The sequence below is a fragment of the Sorex araneus genome, chromosome 5 (genome assembly GCF_027595985.1).
Source record: "Sorex araneus isolate mSorAra2 chromosome 5, mSorAra2.pri, whole genome shotgun sequence".
Lineage (NCBI taxonomy): Eukaryota > Metazoa > Chordata > Mammalia > Eulipotyphla > Soricidae > Sorex > Sorex araneus.
Genome location: NC_073306.1, coordinates 54,276,770 through 54,288,984, shown reverse-complemented (window position 1 = coordinate 54,288,984; position 12,215 = coordinate 54,276,770). Strand labels below are relative to the sequence as shown.

The 12,215-nt window shown below is 44.6% G+C and overlaps 1 protein-coding gene across 1 annotated transcript in view; it reads left to right on the top strand.

Moving 5' to 3' along the window:
- Positions 1–10,311, top strand: part of OTUD3 (OTU deubiquitinase 3) — a 32,237-nt gene extending 21,926 nt beyond the window's left edge. Inside the window, exons 5-8 of the mRNA XM_055139114.1 lie at positions 2,308–2,439; positions 2,865–2,961; positions 4,090–4,274; positions 5,183–10,311. Of these exons, the coding sequence (XP_054995089.1) occupies positions 2,308–2,439; positions 2,865–2,961; positions 4,090–4,274; positions 5,183–5,359 (591 nt within the window). The 3' untranslated portion in view covers positions 5,360–10,311. The remainder of the gene's footprint in view (positions 1–2,307; positions 2,440–2,864; positions 2,962–4,089; positions 4,275–5,182) is intronic.
- The last annotated feature ends 1,904 nt before the right edge of the window (positions 10,312–12,215 follow it).

Genomic DNA, 12,215 nt, shown 5'->3' with positions numbered 1-12,215 from the left:
AGTTTACACTGAGAATCAACTGGGGAAACGTTGGAATCTGTGTTTCTTCTTAGACTACATGTTTTTTGGGAGAGATGACCCTTAGTCCTTCATGGCCATGTATGGGTATAATATAGTATGAAATGGCTTTAATTAGTTGATTGTAAATATTAAAAAAATTACCAGATGTTCTTAACTGTCCCTCACAGTGTAGAGTTATTTAGGAAGGTCTGAGTGGAAAACACTCTCAGGTTGTATTTTTGTTTGTTCTGTTTTGTTTTGGAGTCACACCTGGTGGTGCTCAGGCTTACTCCTTGCTCTGTGCTCAGGGGTCACTCCTGGAAGGCTCGGGTGATCACATTGGGTGCTGGGGATTGAACCTGGGACGGTCACATGCAAGGCAACCTGCTGTACTATCGCTCTGGCCTTGAGGTTGTATTTTTCTGGTTTCCCATCATTTATGTCTTTTATAAAAGGAAATTGATGGGGCCAGAGAGCTCAGTAAGCTGAGAATGTGCTTTGTATGTAGGCGATCAGGATTCAGTCCTGGCACTGCATAGTCTCCTGAACTCTGCACTAGAAATAACCCCTCAACTCTGTTGTGCCAGGAGTAGCCCCTGAGTACCCCTGAATGTGGCCCAAAATAAGAAAACAAGCAAGAAAAGAAATGGAAGGAAATGAAGATTTGGTTCAAGTGGCCTTGGGTATTCAAAGGGTGTGGCCTTGCATAGAGGAAGCCCTTGGTTTGATCAGCACCCAGTGGGTGGCCCCTGAGGCTCCACCACTGCTTGTCCTCACGTTGGCCCCCGTTTTTCCCTCCCCGCATTGCAGTATGAGGCTACCAAGCACCTTAATGCCAACACCAATATAGAGCTATGGTATCTAGATACGTTATCTCTTTGGAATTTATACTCGTACAAGGCTGTTGGGAGTATGGATCCCAAAGTGGGACTTTCCTGTTGGTTACCTCATTGGATCCATACCATTTCTTATTCATAAATTTTTTTTTCACTGATTTAATTAAAATGTTGAGGTGTTCTGGGGCTACTCCTGGCAGTACTGGGGTGGTTATTTCTAGTGCAGCTCAGGGATTTTTGGAGATTGAACATGGGCTTCCCATATGCAAAGCTTATCTATCTTTTTGAGCCTTTTCCTTGGCCCTTGGTGTTTGGTTTTTATTTCCAAAATACTGCTCAGTGACAATAGTGGAAGTAATAGTCTTTATAGTTTTTTTCTAGTTTAATGGAAAAGAAGCAGCATTCTACGGAATTATAGTGGCTATTTATTCAAAGACACACCATGAAGCCTTTAAGTGGTTTCCGATCATAAACCACTGTTAGTTGTGCCGTGAAGAGTACTTTTATACTTTTTATATACATGTAAGACTTGATAAACATTACCAAATTTCATCATGGTTAAAAATTTTAAGGAATACTATATATTGCTGGATACCGCTCCTGCTTGTACATTTGGAAAGTGAACTGTCCTTGCCCATTGCCACCCTCACTGTGGGGATACGAGGAAGCAGAGGGTGAGGCTGATGAGTGCTTGCAGAGGGATGCCCTCAGCTTTCCGGATAGAGGTTTTGGGTCGTGAAGGCATCAGAGACACCAGATGAATTCTCTGGGTTGTAGAATTTGGGTTGGCAGGTTTCCTTGAGGTGTGTGGGGAATACACGTGAGGTTAATAGAATCTTGCTTACTTGCGATCACACAAAAGCTTGCTGATAAGCTCTACCCAGGGAACCACATGAGAGTTGCATGAAGATGAAGCAAAAGCTCCTTGGATACCTGCGTAGGGGAGCTCTTCTGTTACTTAGCACATGGCTCTGGACATCAACTGAGACAAGTTCATGTGGTCTGAAATAGCACTCACTGACAAAGTGCTGGAGTATAGAAGCAACAGGAGCTTTCATATCTTTTTTGTGTGTTTGTCTTGGCCACACAAGTGCTCTGGAACCCCTCTTGGCTCTGAGCTCAGGGGTCACTCCTGGCAGTGTTCAGGGACCATATGCAGTGCAGGCGATCGAATTTGGGGTGAGCTGTGTGCAAAGCAAGCACCTTAACCCCTGTTTTCTCTCGCTAGCCTCTATTCCTGTCTTGCTGAGGAGCTCATACTATGTCGTGGGCCTTTCTTTTTAAGAAATCTCAGTCTGAAATACAGGGCGAAACAGCTTACTCACTGCTGTTTCCTCAGGACATTTTCTGGGATCTTTTCCCCAGGTATTTAGGTATTGTTGGGACTGGAGTGTCTTCTTGTGTTTGAGGATCTGATTATTGCTGAAATGAGCTGAAGTTTCATGATTATTGCTCTCTGTATTTCCGTTAGTTTCAGATACTTCATCAGGATGGATCAAACAAAAGAGAGAAGATTAAGACGAAGAGCGTTGACTTTGAAAGTGGTCTGACAGATGAAGTAGGGGATGCCGTCCAGAAAGTTTACAGCGCGACTGGATGTTCAGTTAGTATTCATCACACGATAATGACTTATACCTAGGAATTGCTGTGCCTGGTATATCTGCTTGTTTTGTGTTAATCACTTTAGCATGCCAAATCTGATCGGGGTCTGTCAGAGCAATGAGAGATGTCTCTTCATTCTCCTCTTTTTCTTAGACTATACCTGTTACTGCTCCAAGTCCTGAGGAAGTATCTGGATTTATTTGTTTCTGAGAAGTGTTTGTACTAGGGACTTATAAGGGAATTTATATTAAACACTTCAGGTAACCAACCTTATGGAAAATCTTAACACTTTTAAAATGGAAAAGGTCTTGAAACCTTTTATTAAGTCTCAACTGTTACATCATTTTGTTTATCAAATTGTTGAAGTAGAGATAGGTTGAAAAGTATACCCAAGAGCCTTGACGTGTTTTTTTATCTCTTGGATAGGATTTTAATTTGATCGTCCAGAACCTGGAAGCTGAAAATTATAATACTGAATCTGCAATAATTGCCATGCTTCAGATGAACCAGGGGAAAAGAAATAGTAAGTCCATTATTGGTATTTATAAGCTTTCAAAATAGTGGTGGTTTTCCAAGTACTTTCTTTTAACCAAGCCACAGATCTTAAATTGCACGGTTAAAAGTTTCCAGTGATTTTTTTTTATTGAGCACCTTCTATACGCAGGTATTTTTACCAAGTGATAGCCCAGAAGGGAGGGGTAGAGTGGAGGCAGGTAAGGCACTAGTATAGAAATGCACTCAGGAGTGGGGGTGCACAGGCTGGGATGGGCAGTGTTGGGGAGACTGGCCTTTTAGAAGTCATCCCTCATAGAGCCAAGATAACAACAGAAATAGAATAGAGAGGATAAACATCTCATTTTAGATGGAAATAGTTAATCAGTCTATCCACAAATGATAATTTGTATTTTTGTCTTTTGCTTGTGTTGAATTTAACTCTGTGACTTGGGAATGAAAGTAATTTCTTTGCAGTGATTGAAATAACTTATTCCAGATGTTATATTCAGCTACTATTCCTCACATTAGAGGTTTTTCTATGAGTTTGGACATGTTACAGTCATTTTTGTCTATCTACTATACCTTGTTAGATCTGAGCAACCTAGTCTTTATAATGCTGGAATGGCCCTGTTCAGACTCTTGATTGTCTGCTGTGGTGTCTATCAGCATGGGACAAAGAGACAAGGAGTTTCTGCATTTTAACTTTATGTCATTAAAAATAAATATTTTTAAACATATTTTACTAAGTTCCCTTCCCCCCTCACCCCCCCCCCCCCATGCACCCTACTGTTTTGACTGTATTGAAATTTATCCCAGCCAGAGTGATAGTATAGCGTGGAGGGTATTTGCCTTGCATGCAGCCAACCTGAGTTCAATCCCTGGCATCCCATATGGTCCCCCAAGCACTGCCAGGAGTAACTACTGAGTGCAGAGCCAGGAGTAATCCCTGAGCATTGCTGGTGTGACCCAAAATGCACAAAAAAAAAAAAAAAAAAAAAAAAAAGAAGAAGAAGAAGAAGAAAGAAATTTACCCCACAGAAATTTGCTATCCAGATGAGAGATTCTCTGTGGACCCAGGTCATTTTTGTAGTCTTTCAGCAACTATCATGTTGTCGATCTTGTTTCTCAGCTTTAATAAAACCTATTTCTCCGGAAGGTGCAGAGGAGAATGTGGAGCCCAGTGGCCGAGTGCTGAAGCAGTGCAGCCCCCTATGGGAGGTGGGTGGCAGTGGCGCCAAGCTCTTTGGAAGTCAGGCCTTAAGTGAATGCCGGACTGAAAACAACAAGGTGCGGACCAGCCCTGGTGAAGAAAACAAGGCAAACAGGAATCAGCTCCCAAAGGTACGGAGGACGGACGGCCCCGGGCCGTCAGTTGTGCTGCCGAAAGGCAGTGGGAGGCGGGGGGAAACCAGGAACTTACCCTTGTTGGGTAAGTTTTGATTTGTGAAAAGTAGCTGTGGTAGAAAACATGAGGCGCACACAAGAGTTTGGGAAGCAGCGTGAAGACCTGGCCTTCTCTCTCGGTGTCGCGCAGTGTCCACTGGAAAGAGGCACCCCCCCGAACGGCGTGTTGTGTGCGCCTGATGGCTGGCCTCTTCTCTGGGTGCAAATGCCTCGTGCCCATCCCTTAGAAAAACCTCAGCCTTTGTTTTTGTAGATAATCATCACCTGCGGTGAACAGTTGTGTGTGTACATCTTTGTGGTTCTCATTCTCTTCCCGGAGGAGAAATTGACAGGTCCAAACGCGGTGGGATTTGAGCCTATTTAGGGCTTTTCGGTAGCTTGTCAAGTGCTCCCAGAAAAGCTATATATGTTTCTGGCATACGGCAGCACTTCATTTTACTAAATTTGGAATTAATTTATAAGACTTTCACCAGGAAGTCCAGGGCTCCCAGTGCAGCATACTGTACAGAGGCACGGCAGATGCAAAGGTGCACTGACTTCTGAGTGTTTTGTTAGCTTTGCCTGGGCACGTCTTTATATACGTAGAAAGGTATCCTGTGTCACGTTTGCATAGTGCTGGGCGAGGCTTATGTTTCTGTAAGTTATTTGGAGTTGGTCTATGAAAAGGCTGGAATAAAATTTTATTTTTTAAAACTAGCTCAGTCTGGAAATGTAAATTTAAAAGTAAATTTGAACACTTAATGAAAATGAATCACTCTTGCCCTGGTACTGGCGGTTTCCCATTTTTGTTGAAAGGCAGTGGAATCTGCCCTGCCGGCAGCTCACCCAGCACTCGGTCCTTTCAGGTCACAAACAGACAGAAGAGAGAGCAGCAGCGACTGGAGAAGAAGAAGCGCCAGGAGGAGCGGCATCGCCACAAAGCTCTGGAGAGCAGGAGTAGCCCCCGGGACAACAACAGAAGTGAAGCCGACGTGAATGCTCAGGTCACCTTGGTGAAGACCTTTGCGGCTCTCAACATCTGACTCTGGCCCTCTGGGAGTTGAGAGAAATGAATGGAAAATGGGGAGCTGCATACAGAGGCCACTGCTTCCAGTGAGGCCACCCTTTACAGATGAAACGCAACCCTTAAAACACACACACACACACACACACACACACACACACACACACACACACACACACACACACACACACACACACACACACTTTCCTTCTAGTTGCCTCCTCTTCTTGTCAAAGTTTTTTTAATGATATTTTTTGTTTTCTGGAAGAACAGCAAAGCCATTCATGTTCTGAATTAAAATACTTAGTTAATTTAGTGGTGGACAGGGCTAAGACAAAAAAACAACAACAACAAAAAACAACTTTGACGTGTGTTTCCTCCCCCCTCACAACTTCTACCTTCTTCCTCTCCCCCTCTGAAAAAAAAAATCAGAGTTTAGTCACTTTGGGATCTTTCCATAATACTTGGAGTGAGTTTTGGGTAATTGTTTATAAAATAGTTTAGATTGTCAATTAGAAATTTCCGAATGATAAATTTATTTTTTCTTTCATTTTTAAACATGGCATTAGTGTACAGGATAGTTTGTAAACATTCTCCAACTCATGAACATGTTTCAAATTTACTTTCTTCTAATCCAATTTAATCAGAAAATAATTGAGGAAGTGTTTTTCCAGGGTAATCAGATATGGCGGTTGTGGCTTAGAGTCACGGTGGAAATTCAACAGCTACATTTCTCTCCTTCCTAATTCTGACGTTATTTCAGACGGGATGCAGGTGCTGTTAGTGGTTGGTATTCAGCCTTCTGATAAATGCACGGACTGTTGGCAAGACCTGAATTTTGCTAAACTATCTGTTGGTAGTTTTGAGTTTTGTGTTCTGTTTCTTGACAAAGAGAAGATGGTATGTTGCTGCTTCTGATTCAGTTCTGGGATTCTGATCATACGGAACGGAGAATTCATACATGGAAATGAAGTAATCAAGACATTACTCAGGTTTTGCCTAGGAAGGTTGTTGGGGGGAAATGTCTGGAATAACATCTAAGGTTTTTATGTTCACAGTTGAAGTAACAGTTTTCTTTCTTACTATTTTAGATTTAGAAAGATGGCTTGAGAGAAATAAAAGGTAACATTACCTACTGCAAAATGTTTTTAGTTTAGTGAAAATGGTGCACTTTCTTTATTAAAACTTAAGGCTTTTTGTGTGGTTTGATGCTGGAGAAACTTGTCAGTGACTTAGGTTGAATCGTTGAGCAGAAGGCATACTTTTTCTCTTTAGTCTGAGGCCTTTGAATGATACCACAGTTCTGAAATGGGCAGGTCGGGTTGTAGAGGGATGTCGTTCCGAAAATGGGTGGATGTAAGCTTTAAAAAGCATGCAAGTTGCTAGTCTTAGTCTCTGCCGCATTGGGACAAATACATATTCTGAGCCAGAAGTTAAATTGTTGTTTCCTTGACCCCTGTCAAGTATAAAATGATAAAAGTTCCAAGGCAAAGGGAAAACTCTTTAAAAAAAAAAAAAATCTTTGGATGTCTAGATGTATCTTTGTCTAGACTGACCCTGGTTTTATTGAATTGTCTTTATCAAGCAGGGATTTGTTCTCTTCAGTTTTAATGATGTGTATTAATTTTCTGTTTGTTTGACTCTGGTGACTTTTTTCTGGTGGAGCACCATGAGTCTCTTGGAATTCCTCCCAGGACACTGTGGTTTGGGTTTCTTCCTGGTACAGTACATTGTTTATGTAGCAGATTTAGAAAGTGCATGGCATTTTTTTGGTTGCAGAGTCCTGACTTTGAGGCCCTAGTATTCTCTCCAGACTGGTGAAAGGTCCCGATTGCCTTACAGTCTCCTAGGGAGTGAGGGCCGTTGCGTGAGGGGCTTCTGCTCTCTTGGTTTTCAGCTTGGTACAGACTGCTCACTGTCCTGGGCTTCTCTGCAGGCACTCTCTTTCCTGCCTGTTTTGTACCGAGGAGTGCAGGAGACGCGGTCCTCTCAGAACCATCTAGGTTGGATACCAGAGATTCAGCAAAATTAGGAGTCAGAAATAGCTGGGGGACAAATGGACAGACGTAGTAGACTTGCTTAATTTATGTGGTTAATGAAGGCAGCCTACAAGGCTTCAGAAGTGTAGATGCTGCTAAAAAGTTCTTAAAAATATTAGGCACTTTCATTTATAAAGGACCTGATTCTGAGGGTAGGTTTTAGTGGTTTCAAAAACTAATCAGATGTCTTCAGAAAATTTCTTTAATTATCAATTCATAGTTTTCCAGTTTTAAATGGTGTGTGTTTAGTATGTAAATTTTTAGGATTGGGACCGATGAAGCCAGCTTTAGTGATGTCATCTAGCTAAGGTTTTTATTCCCCCCCCCCCACATCTCAGTTTCCAGCAGTAGGAGGTAGAGGGATCAGTAAACGTGATTGCCTTAGTAGGCACTTCACAGTTACTTTCTTGGCAGCCCAAGTGGAGGTGCAGTTTGTTGAGACCTGGGATGACTATTTCCAGTAGCTGTTTCATAGTAAGTAGTTCTTAATGCACTCCGCGTTAGGAAGTGCGTCTTGCTTCACTTCTGGGTTACATCTTGGTTAGTCTAAGTTTATGTTTTGTGGAATTGCATGGGTAGCATTTAGTGAGGCCAGGAGAAAGGGGATGAGTTCTATATCTGCTTATTAGTTTCATAAACTACTTATAAAGGTTTTAATGGATTTTTTTTAAAGATTTTTTTTTAAAAGGTTAAAATAAATAAAACTTCAGTGGCAACAGCTTTATACTACAGAGGTAGATGTATGCAAACAACATAGGAACCAAAACTTAGAAATACTAGCGTTGCCATCAGGAGATATTAGAGAGATAGAATGTTTATATGCATTTAATTTTTCAGTAATATGAGCATGAGCTTTCAGGAGTAAAGTCGGGTTGAGGAATTGCGGCAGAAAGAACCCTAACTGTTCACTGAGGTTGTCTCTAGTTTCTTTCATATCTTCCGAAAACACCTCCGAACCCAGTTTCCTTCGAGGGCTTGTGAAGTGGGATCTCGCTGTGGAGCACCTAGAGCTGGGCTCCGTGGCCCCCTGTCTAGACATTGCTCCTGCCCTGCCTCCCCAGGGGACTTGGACAGACGGAAGTGTCCGGTCTGGGGCCGCCAGGAGCTACCTCCAGTGCTCGGGGCCGTTCACAGATCAAGCAGGAAGTGATCGGATGGACTTTCGGCATTGAAGGAGACCAGTGGAGGGTCATGTTGTCATCGTGCAGTTTCTCTGCCTGGGTTTTACTAGGTCACTGGGGAATGCGATCCGCTTACCTCTGTGAAGCAGGTGAGCAGCTCAGATGGCCAGTCGGCGTGGGCTCCTGGTGGGAGCTGACTGACGGGGTCTCTGGGCGGCCCGGGGAGGGTGCTGCGTGAATTCAGCGTGGCTTCAGCGGGCCTTGCCTGGGCCTGACTCCTCCTCTGGGTGGGTGCGTAGCTCCTTTCACCCCCTCCCCCCCTGCCTTTTTTTGGTTTTCTTTTACCTCAAAGGCGCTGTCTGTCTGTCGCAAACCTGTAGACAGCCTGCTGCCATTTTGTCTGTCTGCGAGTCTCCGTATCCGCCCCTCACTCATCTCAGCTTTCAGAGCAGGTTTTGCTGAACCCCAGGGCCTTCAGACCGTTGTTCGGGGCCATTTCAGAGTGGTACTTTCTACAAGGTCTGCTTCCCTGGCTCTCGAGCCAAAGATGCATTTCCTCTGATACGGATGAAATGAAGCTGTCTGCGGCACTTTTCATGTCTAGCCAATCTGCTGTGAGGGGAGAGGGAAATGGAGGACCCGTCCCACCCAGAGCTTCCTCCGTGGTGTGTACCACCTCATAGTGCGTACCACATACACGTACTGGGCCCGGCAGACTCCCCGGACCTGTTCTGTCCCGAGGTGAGAGGCCCGGTGAAAACCCCAGGTTCCCAGCTCCTCCTTCTAAGAAGTCAATTTCTGGAGTCTTTCTTGCTCTGTCCTGGCTAGGGCTACTTTTTTAACTTGATTAAAGCACTTAATCAAGCCTTGCAAAATTACTCGAGAAAAGGCTGGTGCCAGTGAAAAATGCATTTCAACAGAAGTATGGTCTGCTTGTGATTGTATTTTAAGCCGGATGTACCTGTGGTCCAAGACTTCCGCCATGCGCTGATGGAATGGCTGGTCTGCCCCAGTCCCCCGCATGTCCGCATCCAGCTCACTGCTGCCAGCCATCTGTGACAGAGCACCTGAGCCCCGCCATGAACTTCACCTGTGGCCTGAGCCCCTGCAAGGTCCTTGTGCCCCGCGGAGAGATCCTGGGGTGGGATCTTCCCACTGGGGGCCCTGTGGTTGGTTTCCCAGATGGAAGGGGCCTCGGCCTTCCTTCTTCCTTCCCAGCATCCTTCACCAAAACTGAACTCCGTGAGGAGGAGAATGCCTGAGTCCGACTTCGAGCCTCGTTGTTCTCTTGCTGGTGTCAGAGTGCTGGCGAGCGCCGTCTCCTTCAGCGTGTCTGCCCTGGGAGCACCAGGGGCCCTCACAGGCTCAGGAACCCGCTCTTCCCCCTCCCCCCCAATTGCACTATACTTGTTCTAGCTTCAGTCTGGAGATATCTAAGACCTCCATGGGGTCATGATTCATAGACTTAGCGAGTCTTGCCTTATACCTATGGAGCGTGTCGGGGAGAGACGAGGCTGTTGTCTCATGTCCATAGTTCATTCCCTCTGTGTTGTTAATTTCCTCAGATTGTGTTAATATGAACCATTTTATTTTTTATGTACCAAAGTACTGTACTCGGCTATTTGCAGTGTTTTAAAAACCAAACGTTTCTTTCTTTCTTTCTTTCTTTCTTTCTTTCTTTCTTTCTTTCTTTCTTTCTTTCTTTCTTTCTTTCTTTCTTTCTTTCTTTCTTTCTTTCTTTCTTTTTGTCTGTTTTTAATCTTCAATACTTGGTGCAATAGAAGCTGCAAAGATGTGCCACTTTATCTATGAAATGGAGTTTTGTATACCAATAAATTCTAGTTTAAAGACAAAGTTTCCAGATGTTTTTGTCACTGTTGACCCCGTTCAGGTAAAGACCAAGAGAACATGCCGGGAGAGAAGTAGAAAGTCTTTTTGGGAGATTAGTTCCTGGCAGACATGTGGAGGTGGTCCCAGGAGCGGTCAGGGTGCTCACAGGAGCTTCAGCACATGGGCAGAGCCGCCCTTCCCATCTGAGCTCTCAAGATTTCTGTGTGAGGAGCGTGGCTCTGTGGTCAAGCACATGTCTTATATGAGACCCGTGTTTCATCCCCTGCACTGTAAGAAAAACGGGGGAAAAGAAAAAAGGCCCAAGAGACATGGCCAGCCTGATTCCATCGGCATTGCCAGAAGTGATCCCTGAGCACAGCTAGGACTAAGCTCCAAGCACTACTGGAAGTGGCCCACCCTCCAGACAAAGATTTGCATGCTAGCTAAAAACAAATTTGCTCCTTGCAGTGTCTCACGGGACCAGCTGCTTCGGCTGCCAGCTGGGGCTTCCAGGGCTCCCAGGGTAGAGTGATTCATTGCAGGACACAAACTGCCTAAGACTGGGCAGTAGTGATGGGAACAGGGAGTGCCCTAGAGGAGCTCCTCAGGACAGGAAGAGGGCAGTGACAGCAGAGGGAGGGACCCTGAGCACGCCCAGTAGGGGAAGGTCACTGTGATCCCCGTCATCTTGTTCATCGATTTGCTCGAGCAGGACCAGTAATGTCTCCATTGTGAAACTTGTTACTGTTTTTGGCATATTGAATATGCATGGTAGCTTGCCAGGCTCTGCTGTGTGGGCGGGATACCCTCGGTAGCTTGCTGGGCTCTCCGAGAGGGGCGGAGGAATCGAACCTGGGTTGGCCACATGCAAGCAAACGCCCTACCTGCTGTGCTTATCGCTCCAGCCCAACAACAAACATATATATATATATATATATATACACACACACACAGAGCATTTGTGTGTTATATAACATAAATCATAAATTATATATATCAAATTTACATATTTTTATATTTATGTACATGTGCGTATATATAAAAACCTAGAGTATATTCCAAGAATGGAGAATCGAGGCTAATGGGCAGTAAATCATACTGGACACCTTGTAGCCTTTTTTGGCCTTTAAACAGATCTGAATCATTTGGTCTATTGACTACTAGATAGATGGGACTTAGGGGCACAGTCTCACAATTTAGGCTTTCTCTCGTTCTTTTATTTGTGCTCACTGCCTCTGAATTGGCTCCATGGTCTCAGAAACCAGAGGCCTCTGGTAGCACCCTGGGTGAAAGGAGAGGACACCCCTGCTGCTGGCCAGGAGCTCCCCGTTAGCCACTCCTCGTGTGACTTTTGCCTCCACCCTTCGCTGAGACACCTCTGGGTGCACAAACACCACTTTCTTGAGTCTGTGAGGTGTTCTCCTCTCCCTCCTTGCAGCCCCCCTCCCCCCAGTCATAGACCCTCTTACCCAGCTGAGATTCTCTTGAAAGATCCTGCTAGGACTAAAGTGATCTGATGGCTTCCTTCATTTCATCCTTGTGGCAATTCATCTGGAACCACGCACTACCTGGTAGGCTGAGTTATGTTTGAGCAGCTTCCTGCCTGGGCCGAGGGACCTGTAGGGTCCTTTAGTTTGTGAGGTTGTTTGAGCTTATAAGAACAGAGAAATGTTCTCAGACCAAGTAGTAAACAGAACAGACAAAATTTCTATTTCCTTGTAGGCTACAACAGTTCTGTGACCAAGAGTTTATGATGCCAAAGGTTGGAGTATAGTGTGGAGAGAGGCTATTTTGTGTCTCTCTTCTTGGTTTCTTGTATTTTCCAAGGGAAAGCTAGGTTGAAAATCAGGTTTCGTTATCCATTCTTCACATATCGCCCCAAGAC